At 43.2% G+C, this 14578-nt stretch overlaps 1 protein-coding gene across 1 annotated transcript in view; it reads right to left on the bottom strand.

Moving 5' to 3' along the window:
* The window catches only part of UBE2H (ubiquitin conjugating enzyme E2 H), a 56518-nt gene extending 51273 nt beyond the window's left edge, over positions 1 to 5245 (bottom strand). Inside the window, exon 1 of the mRNA XM_075857532.1 lies at positions 4802 to 5245. Coding sequence (XP_075713647.1) covers positions 4802 to 4854 — 53 coding nt within the window. The 5' untranslated portion in view covers positions 4855 to 5245. The remainder of the gene's footprint in view (positions 1 to 4801) is intronic.
* Positions 5246 to 14578: the final 9333 nt, after the last annotated feature.

Here is a 14578-nt window from a genome sequence, read left to right as displayed (position 1 = left end):
ACTCCCTCCCATGAAGACCTCCTGCTTCAGATATGTGAAATATGAGGTCTTGAACACCTGACTGCCACGCTCCATAACCTCATTGGATGCAATGTGGGAGCCGTGGGATTATTTCTGAGGTCTTCCACCTCCCTTTCTCCCCATATACACGTTTATGTCTAGTATTTGCATTGTGCTTCCAGATGAGGAATTTTTTATACCTGGCGGATGTCCAGGCTGTATCAGAGCACACATACACTTATTTAATTTTGTATTTCACGGTGTGTGTCACAGGGTTTTTGGATGCGGCACCCTTTTGGGACCCTTCCAAGGTCTAGTGGGAAAATGTGGGGCCCTCTGGTTCAGTTTTCCCCTGCAACCCGGCCTCCCTTCTTCGGAATGGAGGTGCAACCAGATGCAGGCTCCAAGGTGGACATTGAGGTGGCAGCCCAGGTAGAAGCCCAGGTAGAAGCCTTGGAGTGTTGTTGGGTCTCACTAAGCTTCAGCAAGGGGGATCAAGCATTGATCCTCGATCCTCTAGGCCTTAGGTTTGGAGGGTCGGGGAATGGTTATGCGGGGCCTCTCTTAAGAGAAGGCCTGCGATAGACCGCATCCTTACGCACTATTTATGCACATGGGTGAGAGAAAGCACGACTCGGACTTTCAAAAAAACAACAACATTTGCATTATGCTTCCAGACCTCAAAGTGGGGGAACTAAATGTATACCCTTTTTATTAGCACAATAACTCCTCTAGATTCTTATGTAATTATTTTGCATATGGTTCCTAGATGTGCTCATTGACGTGGATGTAGCAGACAGCCTCTTGTTACTTTGCAATTCGTTATATCTTCACATTGTATCTATTAAAAGCGTTGTCCTTTTACAATGCTCTACCTTTACTTTGCTGGAAAACCTTTAAAAATTACAGCTCTATACAACCAAAAAGTTGCAAAAAGATCCATCCACACATTGCAGTTGAGGTGCGGTTAAAAGGTTATTCCATGCGGTTGTGTTTACCACACCTCAACATGGGAATAAACCCTAAATCTAATTTTATGCAAGTTGCTTGGATGTGTTATTAATACTGCTCGCTTTGTCCAACAGGTGTCACACAGCTGAACACACTGTAGACCTGGCCTTAACCACTCAGCTTTCCCAGCATGTTGGAGGTGGCAATTAACCTTGTAGTAGCCAGTAGTAGAATGGTGGTATTCTGTTCATCTCCAGTTAGGGTTTACAATTTAGTGTGCGATACGACGCAACTGCAACAATCGCTTAGACACAGTTGGAGATTAAATGATTTGCGCCAGTTTTCTGGTGGAAAAAAAGATGCCAACAATAGTGCCCGTTTTACAAACGTGCCACTTATGTCTATCTCGCCACTTCTAAAAATAAAGGGGTGGGGCTTAGAGAGGGCCGGCACTACACATTGGCTGACAGATTTTTCTATCACTTACACTAGAAATTGGCATAAATTATGTCCGAAACCTACACCTGTTCATAGCTAGCGCAGATTTCAGTTTGTTGCGCATTGACAGACTCTTAATAAATTTAGCGCACCTTACTCCAGCGGGCTTCTGTTTAAGACTGGCTTATGAAACGCCAGTCTTTGTAAATCCCCCCCCCCTAGGGTACCCCACACACACACACGACGCATTTGTTGCAGATTTTTCCGCAGCACAAGTCTGCATGTGCCGGCTTTGCTGTGGATTCATGCCAGATTTCACCCCTTCTACATTGAAAAAGGTGAAATCCACTGAACACTGCAAACAGAATGAGGATGCTGTGGATTTGAAATACTGCCGCATGCCCTGGTCACCATGAGGAAAACGTTCTGCAGAATCTGGATGAGATTTGCTCAAAACTCCTCGACATGGCTGCTATTGTAATCCGCTGTGAATTTTCTGTGTGCAAATCTGCAGCATTTCCGTCCTGTGTCCAGGGGCCCTAAAGCTGCCCATACACAAGATTAATGTCAGCAGATCTTACCGACAGTCTAATACAATGTGGATGCTGGCACCCGGACTGACCCTTTATGGAGGTCAGGGTATGCGAAGGTTGAGCATGATGGCTTTTAATAAACCAGCTACTGACAGTGGTGTCTTATTTCCCCCATTGAAATCTAAAGCAGACCCAATCGTGCAGGTTTATAGGAAGGCTGAGTGACATCGCACTCATTTAAATAAGCAAGAACCTAGAATTACCGAACCAAAGATTGGTATAAAAACCCTCACAAAAATAAGTTCAAACGCACTTCGAAAAAGGTTTACGGATATAACATAGCTTCAATTCAGCCATTACATTAGACAAAAATGCCCACAAACCTTTTGTTAGAATCTGTAATCGAACCAAATAATAAATGTGCTAGAACGCCTCGTCTCCTGTGTTTAAATTGAAATGGTAAGAAATAAATGAAGTTAACTTAAGGTCATCACTTGGCAACACCAAAATGAGTTTACAACTATGTACACATATCCTGCATGGCTAGTCTGCCTCTATACACAAAACAGCTTCCTTTGTCAGTAGATCAGCTGTTTGCTTGGCCCATCCTCTCTCCCTGCTTCCGGGTAGTAACAGAGCAGCCAATAATATGACAGCAAGCTGACAAAACAAGCAGCTCAGCACTGCCTGCTCTGCTCTAGTAACATGCAACAGTTTAACAAGGAAGTTACAGAAGGGGGTAGGGGAGGCATATTCACATCAGATACCTTGCAGGTCCTTTAAAAGCGAAATACGTGACCTTTTCCCTACATTGTAGGCTGCAGTTGGAGAAACTTTTTCCCAGCCACATATGAGGGGGTCACAATATGTACCCTTCCTTGCTAACTAAATCACAACATAAAACAAGGAAGCCCAAACAAATACTTTACAGCAGCAAACACATAGTATCAAACGCAACGCTGCATACATCATGAAGAATTTCATAAGCAATAGGCATAAAAATAGGCCGACTGAAAGGGAGGGGGAACTAAAACAGCTCAGTGACTCAGAATTTCTGCAGGCTGGTTGTCATTACCAAGCCCTAAACATTTCCACCCCAGCATTAAACAGATCTTTAGCTTTAAAAAAAAAAAATTTAAAAAAATAATGAGTGTTAACAATACATTAACCATCTCCTCGCCGGTCAGGTTTGAGGTTATTATTTTAAGTTTATATGTCAGAGTACACCCTTAGTGTAATTCAGAGCTCAATACGGTGACTCAGTTTAGGCCTGTCTTAAGCGATGACTTGGGAGACTAAAGGGTCACATTCCTCCTCTGCCTCATACATCTTCAACAAGACTCCCTTTCACAGCAAGCCCACCACCTTCATCTTCAACAAATCTATAGTGTCCTCTTCCGCTTAATACACTTGGGTAAATGGGCTTGCAGCAAAAATAGAAGGGTGGAGAGGAATAACATTCATACAAACACAGCCACTGAGCCAAGACACCCCCACCCCCTCTTAGCACAGCCCCCTTAAAGCCATTGGTGCCAGACAGACCCCTAAAAAGCACACAAGGACTGCAATCTAGATACCAAAGTTAACTTCGCACACCCAGGTGGGGGTTGTGGACAGGCTACTCAATGCAGGCCCACACCTCTTTATAACACACAAAAACAGTAGAAGAAGTGCAGCGCAATAAGAAAGATATGTAATCGCCATTACTAATATATACTTTGAGCGATCCAGCTCTCCGAGACAGGGGACCCTTTCCTTACTGGAGACTCCTGCATTGCAGACCTGAAAAGTCCAATAGGATTCTGTGTGTTCATTTAATGCAATGACACTTTCAGAAATCATTGTGTCTGAAGCTAGAAACAAAGAAGGAGCCACGTATTTAAAGCCTCCAGTCCAAACCGTACATGAACACACTATGTACCCTGTGGTTAGGGATCGAATGTAACCTCTGAGATCCCTGCAGCACATCGCACACATCACGCTCCAGCGACAAATCGGCTTTAATAATCTAAAGAGAGACTAGGAAAAAAGGATCAGCACTGGGGCCGAGCAGTTTCTGATGTGACAACCCAACATTACAGCCTTTTGTGTTGCCTTACAATAAAAACAAGTCATTTCAGGGTTAAATGATAGATATTACAGGCACAGAAATAAATAGGGCCAGTGTATTCAAGCCCTGATGACACAACCATGACTGATACAACAGATTATTAATAAACTAGGACACAGAATGCAGTGACATGCCACACCAACAAGTAGGTCTTGACAGCTTTTAAAGGTACAAAGCAAAGTATCGGAAATACAAAGAAGCAATAGATCGTCTTGTTACATAAATAGACTCCAAGGATCACAAAACATCAAATTAGGAAAAAAAACAAAAAAAAACACCAAAAGGTAAACAAGCAAAGTCTCCATGTCCCCCCCAATAAAATGGGCCTTGCAGCCCTGTCTGCCTTGGGACTCAGAAAACTACTTGTACACAGGACCCCCTGAGAATAGTAAGACACCATTAACAGTCATGCTAGGACTAATAATAAATATATATATATTCTCAGCTTTTAGACAGGACACATGTAGTCACCTCAGACAGTATGAAGTGTTTCTTACCCCCCTCCACAGTTGCAGTATAAGCTACTTAGGAGTATATAATACACAGAGGGCCACGTAACCAGGCTGTGCAGCAGGACTATACACCGGGGTTATAGAAGATTCCAGCTTCTTACCCCATTACTGTGGTGTCCACCAGCCATGACAAGGTAAAATGGCAGACACAATGAAGGCTTTTCTAGCTGCAGCCCTCACCCCCTATGGACACAACCTTAACGTTACAGCGCTCCCCCACCCCCAGTACCCCATTAGCAGAACCCCGAGAAGGATACAGTTTGACAACATCCGTGTCCATCCGCCTCTTGCCCGGGCTGGGAGATGACATGGCTTCAGCTCCCCCCCGGGATCTCCCACTCCGTTGGATGCAGTGCAGAGGGCTGTAAAATAGGGTTGTCGTTGACACAAAGCGGGAGTTATTTTTTTTTCTCCCCGGGGCTTTAGTCACAATCGGTATTTATATATGTGACTGAGGGGCCGGGCCTCACTGTCGCCTTCCCCTGGACCCCGCAGTCGGTGTTGTCACTGCCGCCACCGATGTCTTCGCTCGCCGGGGACTCCCCTTCAACACATAAATAATACAACCGACTACGAACACCGCCGTCACGTGACCTCGCCAAATAGTGACGCGCCGGTCGCGGAGGAAGACTTAAAACCAGAGAGGAGAGGGGAGGAGTCAGACTAGATGGGTGGAGTGATATATGTGCTTTCCAAGCCTCGCTCCGAGAAGAGTCTACCTGTTCTCGTCTGCTCTTCTGTGAGGAAGTTAGGAGGCCTTTATCGAAGATGGCGTTATGGAGAGAGCCACGAAGCCTTCTGGGAGTTGTAGTCAAGCTGTATGTGACAAAGTGTTACTGCATATAATAGCGAGCTGGTAGTCCGTTTTATCTTTTCCACACTTCAGCATTGAATTTTCATTTTGGTTATAAGCTTCCAGTGAAAGCAAAACAGGGCTGCACTACTAGGGCTCCAATTTTTCATGATAAATAAATATATATGGAAGTAGTACACTAAGTGTACAAATGTCATGGGGAAAAAATATATTCTTTGAACATTTTCAGATATGTATCTGCACTAGTGTCACTATGTTGCTGGTGGATTTGTCTGTTGCTTCATATATTTTCGAGACTTGCTTTCCTGAAGGTGTATGCTTGTGGAGTTGCAAGTTCAGAGTTTAGTGGGCCTTCCCTGTTGATCATGTGCCCTCTCAATGCACCGACCTCTGTGTCCCCCATTCCCTCTTCCAAGCTGTGATTTATGTGGGAAAGTTTCCTCAGCTATTTATTCTGACTACATACTTTAACCCCTTCCTGCTTTGGCCACTTTTGAACTTCCTGACAGAGCTCCATTTTTAAATTCTGACATGTTTTAATTTATGTGGTAATAACTCCGGAATGCTTTTACCTATCCAAGTGATTCTGAGATTATTTTCTTGAGACACATTGGACTTTGTTACTGGCAAAATTTGCTCAATACATTCGGTATTTAATAGTGAAAAACACCGAAATTTTGCGAAAAATACTAAAAATTTGCATTTTTCTAAATTTAAATGTATCTGCTTGTAAGACAGGCAGTTATCCACACAAAATAGTCGCTTATTAACATCCCCCATATGTCTACCTTAGATTGGCATCGTTTTTTGAACATCCTTTTATTTTTCTAGGCCGTTACAAGGATTAGAACTTTAGCAGCAATTTCTCACATTTTCAAGAAAATTTCAAAAGGCCATTTTTACAGGGGGCAGTTCAGTTGTGAAGTGGCTTTGAGGGCCTTCTATATTAGAATCCCCCCATAAGTCACCCAATTTTAAAAACTTCACCCCTCAAATTATTCAAAACCGCATTTAGAAAGTCTCTTAACCCTTTAGACGTTTCACGGGAATTAAACCAAAGTAGAGGTGAAATTTACAAATGAAAATTTTTTTTGTAGAAATTCATATTTAATCCATTTTTTTTTTTTTTTTGCAACACAGAAAGTTTTACCAGAGAAATGCAACTCTATTTATTGCCCAGGTTCTGCGGTTTTTAGAAATATCCCACATGTGGTCCTAGTGTGGTAATGGACTGAAGCACAGGCCTCAGAAGCAAAGGAGCGCCTAGAGGATTTTGGGGCCTCTTTTTTTATTAGAAAATATTTTAGGCACCATGTCCGGTTTGAAGGGCTCTTGCGGTGCCAAAACAGTGGAAATCCCCCCAAAAGTGACCCCATTTGGGAAACTACACACCTCAAGGAAATTATCTAGGGGTATAGTGAGCATTTTGACCCCACAGGTTCATTGCAGAAATTATTGGAAGTAGGCCGTGAAAATTAAAATCTAAATTTTTTTCAAAGAACATGTAGGTTTAGCGAATTTTTTTTTTTTCATTTCCACAAGGACTAAAGGAGAAAAAGCACCGCAAAATTTGTAAAGCAATTTCTCCCGAGTAAAACAATACCCCACATGTGGTCATAAACGGTTGTTTGGAGACACGGCGTGGCTGAGAAGGGAAAGAGCGCTATTTGGCTTTTGGTGCTCAAATTTAGCAGGAATGGTTTGTGGAGGCCATGTCACATTTACAAAGCCCCTGAGGGGACAAAACAGTGGAATCCCCCAAAAAGTGACCCCATTTTGGAAACTACACCAATTGAAGAAATTATCTACATGTATAGTGCGTATTTTCACCCTACAGGTTTTTTTGCAGAAATTATTGGAATTAGGGTGTAAAAATTAAAATCTACATCTTTTCAAAGAAAATGTAGGTTTAGCTATTTTTTTTCTTTAAATTCCACAAGGACTAAAGGAGAAAAAGCACGGCAAGGTTTAGAAGGGAAAGAGCGCCGTTTGGCTTTTGGAGATCACATTTAGCAAGAATGGTTTGCGGCGGCCATGTCGCATTCGCAAAGCCCCTGAGTGGTCAAAACTATGAAAACGCCCAAAAAGTGACTCCATTTAGGAAACTACACCCCTTGAGGAATTCATCTAGGGGTGTAGTGAGCATTTTGACCCCACAAGTATTTCATAGAATTTATTAGAATTGGGCAGTGAAAATAAAAACAATCCATTTTCTTCAATAAGACGTAGTTTTAGCTCAAAATTCTTTTTCTCAACAAATAAAGGGAAAAAAAAGGACCTCAACATTTGTAAAGCAATTTCTCCCGAGTACGGCAATACCCCATATGTGGTCATAAACTGCTGTTTGGGCACACCGTAGGGCTCAGATGGAAGGAGTGCCATTTGGCTTTTGGAGTGCAGATTTTACTGGATTGCTTTATGGGCGCTATGTCGCATTTGCAAAGCCCCTGTTGGACCAAAGCAGTGGAAACCCCCCAAAAGTGACCATATTTTGGAAACTACACCCCTCAAGGTATTCACCTAGGGGTGTTGTGGGCATGTTAACCCCGCAGGTGTTTTGCAGAAATTAGTGTGCACTCGATGTTGCAGAGTGAAAATGGCAATATGTGGTGCCCAGCTTGCTCCACCATAACAAGACAGCTCTCTAATTATTATGCTGTGTTTCCCGCTTTTAGAAACACCCTACATGTGGCCCTAATCTTTTGCCTGGATATTTGACAGGGCTCAGGAGTGAAAGAGTACCATGTAAAGTTGAGGCCTAATTTGGCGATTTACAAAGTATTGGTTCACAATTTCAGGGCTCAGATGTGAAGTAATAAAAGAAACCCCTGATAAGTGACCCCATTTTGGAAACTGCACCCCTCAAGGCATTTATTAAGAGGTGTAGTCAGCATTTTAACACCCATAGGTCTTTTCCATAAATGAGTGCGCTGCGGATGGTGCAAAGTAAAAATTACAATTTTTCCCTAGATATGCTATTTCAGTGGTAAGTATGTCGTGCCGAGCTTGTGGCACTGGAGACACACACCTCAAAAATTGGTAAACTGGTTCTCCCGGGTATGACATTGCCATATATGTGGAAGTAAACTGCTGTTTGGGCACACTAGGGTTCAGAGGGGAGGGAGCGCCATTTGGCTTTTGGAGCGTGGACTTTGCTTGGTAGTAGTTTTGTTTGAGTATTGCTGAATTTTACGTTTATAATGTGTGGGTACATGTAAGCTGTGCGGAGTACATCAGGGGCATAGTCAGGTGGTATAATTGGGTTAAAAAAAACTGTAAAATAATCCATAGATGTGTGTTACGCTGTGACACAATCCTTTCTGCACTGTCTCTCTTATAAATGTCCTTCCTTATCCCCCTTTTGGTCCACACTCCGCACCTTTGCAGTTTGGGGAATTTTGCTGGGAAGTGTTGTCCTGGTATATTACGGGCACTGTCACTTCCAGCGGATATGTTTGGACCCTCCCCTTCCTGGTGTTCTAATTTTAGGGCCTTGATAAATCGCCTCTTGAAACAGAAGAAATGTTCCCGTCGGGCCGGCACAACTACATATTTTTTATTTCCTGACTTATGGAAGCCTTAACTAGTTTTATTTTTTGCGGGACGAGCTGTAGTTATTATTCGTACGTGCGACTTTTTGATCACTTTTTATCCTATTTTTTGGGAGGCAAGGTGACCAAAAAACAGCAATTCTGGCATAGTTTTCTAGGTTTGTTTTTTTTATACAGCGTTCGCCATGCGTTAGAAACTACATGTTATCTTTATTCTGCGGGTCAGTACGATTCCAGCAATACCAAATTTATAGCACGTTTTTACAACTTTTTGCACAATAAAATTACTTTTGTAAAAAGAATGTATTTTTTCTGTCGCCAAGTTGTGAGAACTTTAATTGACGGAGCTGTATGAGGACTTGTTTTTTGCGAGACGAGCTATAGTTTTTAAAGGTACCATTTTTGGATAAATGCGACTTTTCGATCACTTTTTATTGAAGGTCCAACTGAGATTTTTTTTTTTTTCTAATACATTGCACTTCCTATTAGGGATGTCACAATACTAGAATTTGGACTTCGATACCGATACTTTGTGTAGTATTGTGATTTCTATTCCAAAACGATACTTTGCCAACAGTAATAATAAAAAAAAAAGTTCTTCCATTTTCTGACTTGAGGTGTGATGATGAATTTAACCTCCATGTGCCTCACATTAATAGTAATTAACCCCATTATGTTTCTCCGTCATAATGGGTTAATGTGTGAGGTACATGATGGGGTTAATTACTATTAATGTGAGGCACATGGAGGTTAAATTCATCACACCTCGTGCATCACAATAAGGGCGGATTTACACGAGCGTGTGCGTTTTTGCGCACGCAAAAAATGCGGTGTTTTGCGTGCGCAAAAGGCACTTAACAGCTCCGTGTGCCATCACATAGGATGTGCGGCTGCGTGATTTTCGTGCAGCCGCCATCATTATGACACTCTGTTTGGATGTTTGTAAACAGAAAAGCATGTGGTGCTTTTCTGTTTTCATTCATACTTTTGACTGCTGTTGCGCGAATCACACGCGTCCCACGGAAGTGCTTCCGTGTGGGGCGCGTGATTTTCACGCACCCATTGACTTCAATACGCAGAAATATAGGACATGTCGTGAGTTTTACGCAGCGGATTCACACTGCGCAAAAATCACTGACTGTCTGCACTGTCCCATAGACTAGCATAGGTCCGTGCGACGCGCGTGAAAAACACGGGCGTTGCAGGGACGTATTACACGTTTGTAAATCCGTCCTTAGTGAGAGAAGTTTTTATTTCATAAAATGACGCAAAAAAATGTTGTGCAGGTTATTACGGCCGCGCCAACACCGAATATGTGTATGTTTTATGTATTGAGACTTATTTTAATGTTTATTGTAAAAAAAAGGTGTATGTGTATTTTTTTTTAATTTAATGTTACTTTGTTTTTACTTTATATTTAAACTTTAATGTACTGACATATATCAGATATATGCCAGTACATTAGCCTGTGTACGCTTAGTACACAAGCAGTTGTTAGGACATACCTAAGTATGCCTTAACAGAAAATATGTTAAGACAGCCCTGGGGTCCTTCAATAGACCCTGGGCTGTCTTGCCATATATGGTATGGCTCTCGATCGCGTCACAGGAATTCCCTCCGACGCAATCCAGGGGCATCCCCTATTCTCATATTTTCCTGAATGCTGCAGTCAGCTTTGATCGCAGCATTCAGGGGAATAGCGGCTTGAGATGAGGTTTCTCTGGGAATAGCGGCGGAGATCAGGTATCTCTGATCTCCGCCGTTATAGAGCGGGGCTGCGGCTGTGTAATACAGCAATTGCCCCGCCCCTGACATAAGTTTGTGCGCCGTCAGCATGAGGAGATGCGGCTGGCGCTGCACTAATGAGCGCAGGCACTGAGGACAGAACATGGGGGTGTTTTGCACAGCGCCCGCCATGTTCTGTCTTCAGTGCTGCCGCTCATTAGTGCAGCGCTGGCTACATCGCATCATCCTGGCGGTGCGCACTTGTCAGGACGCAGGAGCGGGGCAATGGCTGTATTACACAGCAAGCAGCCCCGCTCTCATACATTCATGTATTACAATACTGAGCTGTGCGGCCACGCAGCTTAGTATCGAAATACATGAAACAATGGTATCGAACCGTTGGGGGATGCACAGTATCAAAACCGTATTGAAGTTTCGATGCATCGTGCATCCCTACTTCCTATGTAGTGCAATGTATTAGATCTGTCAGTCATTCACTGAGAGCAAGCCGATTAGTCTTCGCCTCCCGGCGGGGCCTAATCAGCTTCCGTAATGGCAGAGCAGGAGGCCAGGCCATTGTTAGGTCTCCTGTTGCCATATCAGCAGTCGCCAGCCACTTCTAAGATCGCTGCATCTAAGGGGTTTATGGCAGGGATCGGAGCTAGCTCTGGTTCCTGCCATTACAGGTGGATGTCAACATAAAGCTGACATCCACCGCTGATGACGCCGGCTCAGCTCCTGAGCCGGCGCCGTCGGCTACGGAAGCCTTTCAGGCTGCGCCGTATGGCAGGTCCTGGAAGGCTTCCGTGCTAGGCAGACTGGGAGGCCAGTATTAGGCCTCCGGTTGCCATTGCAGCCACCGGAACCCCAGCAATTTCATTGCTGGGGTTCCGATGAGCTGCAAACCGCTTAAATGCAGTGATTGCGTTTGAGCGCTGCATATAAGGGGTTAATGTTGAGGATCGAAGCTAATTTCAGTTCCTGCCATTACAGCCAGATGTCAGCTGTAAGATACCGCTGACATCTGGCGATGGTGGCACTGACTCAGCTTCTGAGCCGGTGTCCACCATTTGTCATATCGATACGGCAAAATGTGGGAAGCTCCAGCTTTCCATGACGTATCCATACGACAAATGTCGGGAAGGGGTTAAGGGTTTGTCTTATCAACACAATCTTTTTCCATATGTTCGGTTAGGGCACATGGACACTTTGTAGAGGAGGGTCCCCTGCTTGGGACCGTTCTCGCTCTGATGGACCCTGCTAGTCTATGTAATACATTTGAATGGCTAAGGCCCCATGCACACGATCGTAGATGTCATCCGTAATTACCGACCCATTAATTTCTATGTATATTTACGGGAAGGTGTCCGGGCCATAGAAACCCTCCGTAAAAAATAGGTCATGTCCTATTTTCTTATTTTACAGACCGTGCTGTCTGCGGCCGTAGCCGTAATCACGGACCGGGATAATGGGCACGATCGTGTGCATGTGGCCTTAGTCTGACCTGGTGCTGTTTTCAGACCAAAAATCTGTTGCACACTGCACTGGGTGAGACCAGGGCTGGATTATCATTGGTGCTCTTGGAGCTCCAGCTCCGGGCCCCGCGTTCCCCCTCGCTCAGGGGAGGCCCCGGCTACTTCCTTATTCAATTGCACCTGTATTCTCAGGATGCAGGTACAAACAGTGGCATAACTGCGACCGGGCCCAGAAGCTCCTCCACTCCACATCAATGAAAAGTTACTATAGTAACTGGGGCCTATGTACGGGCCCCTTACAAGACAGCTGATTGGCGGGGGTCCCGGGAGTCTGACCCCCGACCCATCATCTATTGATGGCCTATACTGAGGATAGGCCATCAATGTTTAGGGACTGGACAACCTTTAAAGCCTACCGTGTGTTAGGCTTAGATACAGGGCCCCAGCTTATACTGCATAAGAATACTGTCTGCTGGACCCTGTATCTAAGCCTACATGATTATTTTTTTTTTAGTCCAGCAAGCTCTGGTTAGCATTACTGCACATGCTGTTTTTTGTACCCATCTGAATGAGGCCGCATTGTCGGGGCAGGTGGGCTCACACAATTTTATCATATTTGATTAAACTGTGTGGCAAGAACCTCACTGTTATTTGCTTATAAAAAATATTGCAGTAATTAAATGGGTTTTTGAATCTCATCTCATAAAGTCATGGTATATCCCCATGATATGCTATAAATGTCTGATGGATGCAGGAACCACTTTTGGGACCTACACCCATCTCGAGATCGCAGGTCTCCTCACACCGGTCATGTCTTCTAAAGTGGAGGGGAGGTACAGAAATAGCCAAGCGGGCTGTTTTCATAACTCCAATAGAAGTCTATTGGATAAAAACAAATAGCATAGCGAGCTATTCTGTTTAATATACCATAAATGTATGAGATAATATATAAGACTCCAGAGTTACGCAAACAGTGTACTCGCTGTGTAAATGTATGAGATGAGAAAACTTTTATTTATACATATTTTATATATAATGTATATTTTACTTTTGGTCACTGGTGTCTTGGTGACCTCGAGAACAGCGTGTCCTTTTTAAGACCCCTGATTTAATCATGCTTATGTTTCATGAGAGCAACCGGCCTAGCCAGCAATGAGTGTAATGTTATCTGCATTTCTTTTTATCACTTAGCAAAGACGAACCTACACTCACAACATGCCACCCACCATCTATGGGTACAGAGGGAAGAATGATGGGCATCAAATGTAAGTCACTGCTTTTAATGTTTAACTTTTTTTTTTAAATCAGATAATTTTTTTATTGAAGTTTCAAAATTATATAGTACAAAACATACTAAACAAACCCTATCCCAAACCCTCCCCCCAGGCACCGTCACAAAATTCCAAATTAGATAGTATATAAAATAGAAATTGTACCAAATATCGAATACATTATTCACAAAATACAAGGTACATGGGACAGATCATTTTCCAAATGTCAAGTAGCTTAATCATGTACAAGCATGTATAATACAAAACAGATATAATATATGGCAGATATTTAATCCTCTCTATTTCCCCCCTTCTCCTTATCCCACATCTATATACATAACCCCAATACCGTGTAAAGGCTGGCGGTCATACAGAGTCCCTGAATAAATTTTATAATACAGATTCCATTACCCCTACCCATGGTCCCCATATGGATTCAAATTTTTTAAGCGTTTTGCGCTTTACATAGACAACCTTTTCCAATACAATAATTTTATTCACTTTTGCAATGAATTCGCTGCTAGTCGGCGGGGCGCCTTGTATCCAATGTAGGGCAATTAGTTTTCTAGCTATATATAGCAACCTTACAATAGCCAACCGCTCCAAAGTAGAGGGTGGGGTGTCCATAATACATCCCAAAACGCACTCCATAGGAGTCCCTTGCAACACAGGTCCATAGGCCTCCTGAATCACCTTCAGTACATCCATCCAGTACGTGGTTAACTGTGGGCAGGACCACAACATATGCATATGGTCAGCCTCCTCTTCCGCGCATCTGGGGCATTTCGAGTCACTCCTTACCCCAATATGAAAAAGAAATTTAGGAGTCCTGTATACTCTATGGATAATATATAATTGAGAAAGGCGCCCAGCCTCACTAAGAGAAGTATTCGGAACTGCTTTCATAATATCTATCCATTGTTCTTCAGAGATGGGACCCATATCTCTTTCCCATTTTTTAGAAGCCATCAGGGGGTATTTATCAAAAAATGTACTGATTAACAACTGATAAATATGTGAAATAACCCCCGATGTAACACTCACGGTATGTAAAACAGACAAAACCCCATCTGCGTGTATTGCCAAATCCACCGCCTTCTTCTGGGCATCAAAAGCATGTCTTATCTGTAAGTATTGATAGAGGGAATTTCGAGGTATTTCAAACTCCTCTTGGATCTGTTGATAAGTTTTAAATACA

This window comes from Rhinoderma darwinii, chromosome 3 (assembly GCF_050947455.1).
Source record: "Rhinoderma darwinii isolate aRhiDar2 chromosome 3, aRhiDar2.hap1, whole genome shotgun sequence".
Classification (NCBI taxonomy): Eukaryota; Metazoa; Chordata; class Amphibia; order Anura; family Rhinodermatidae; genus Rhinoderma; species Rhinoderma darwinii.
This window is presented reverse-complemented; position numbering and strand designations above follow the sequence as displayed.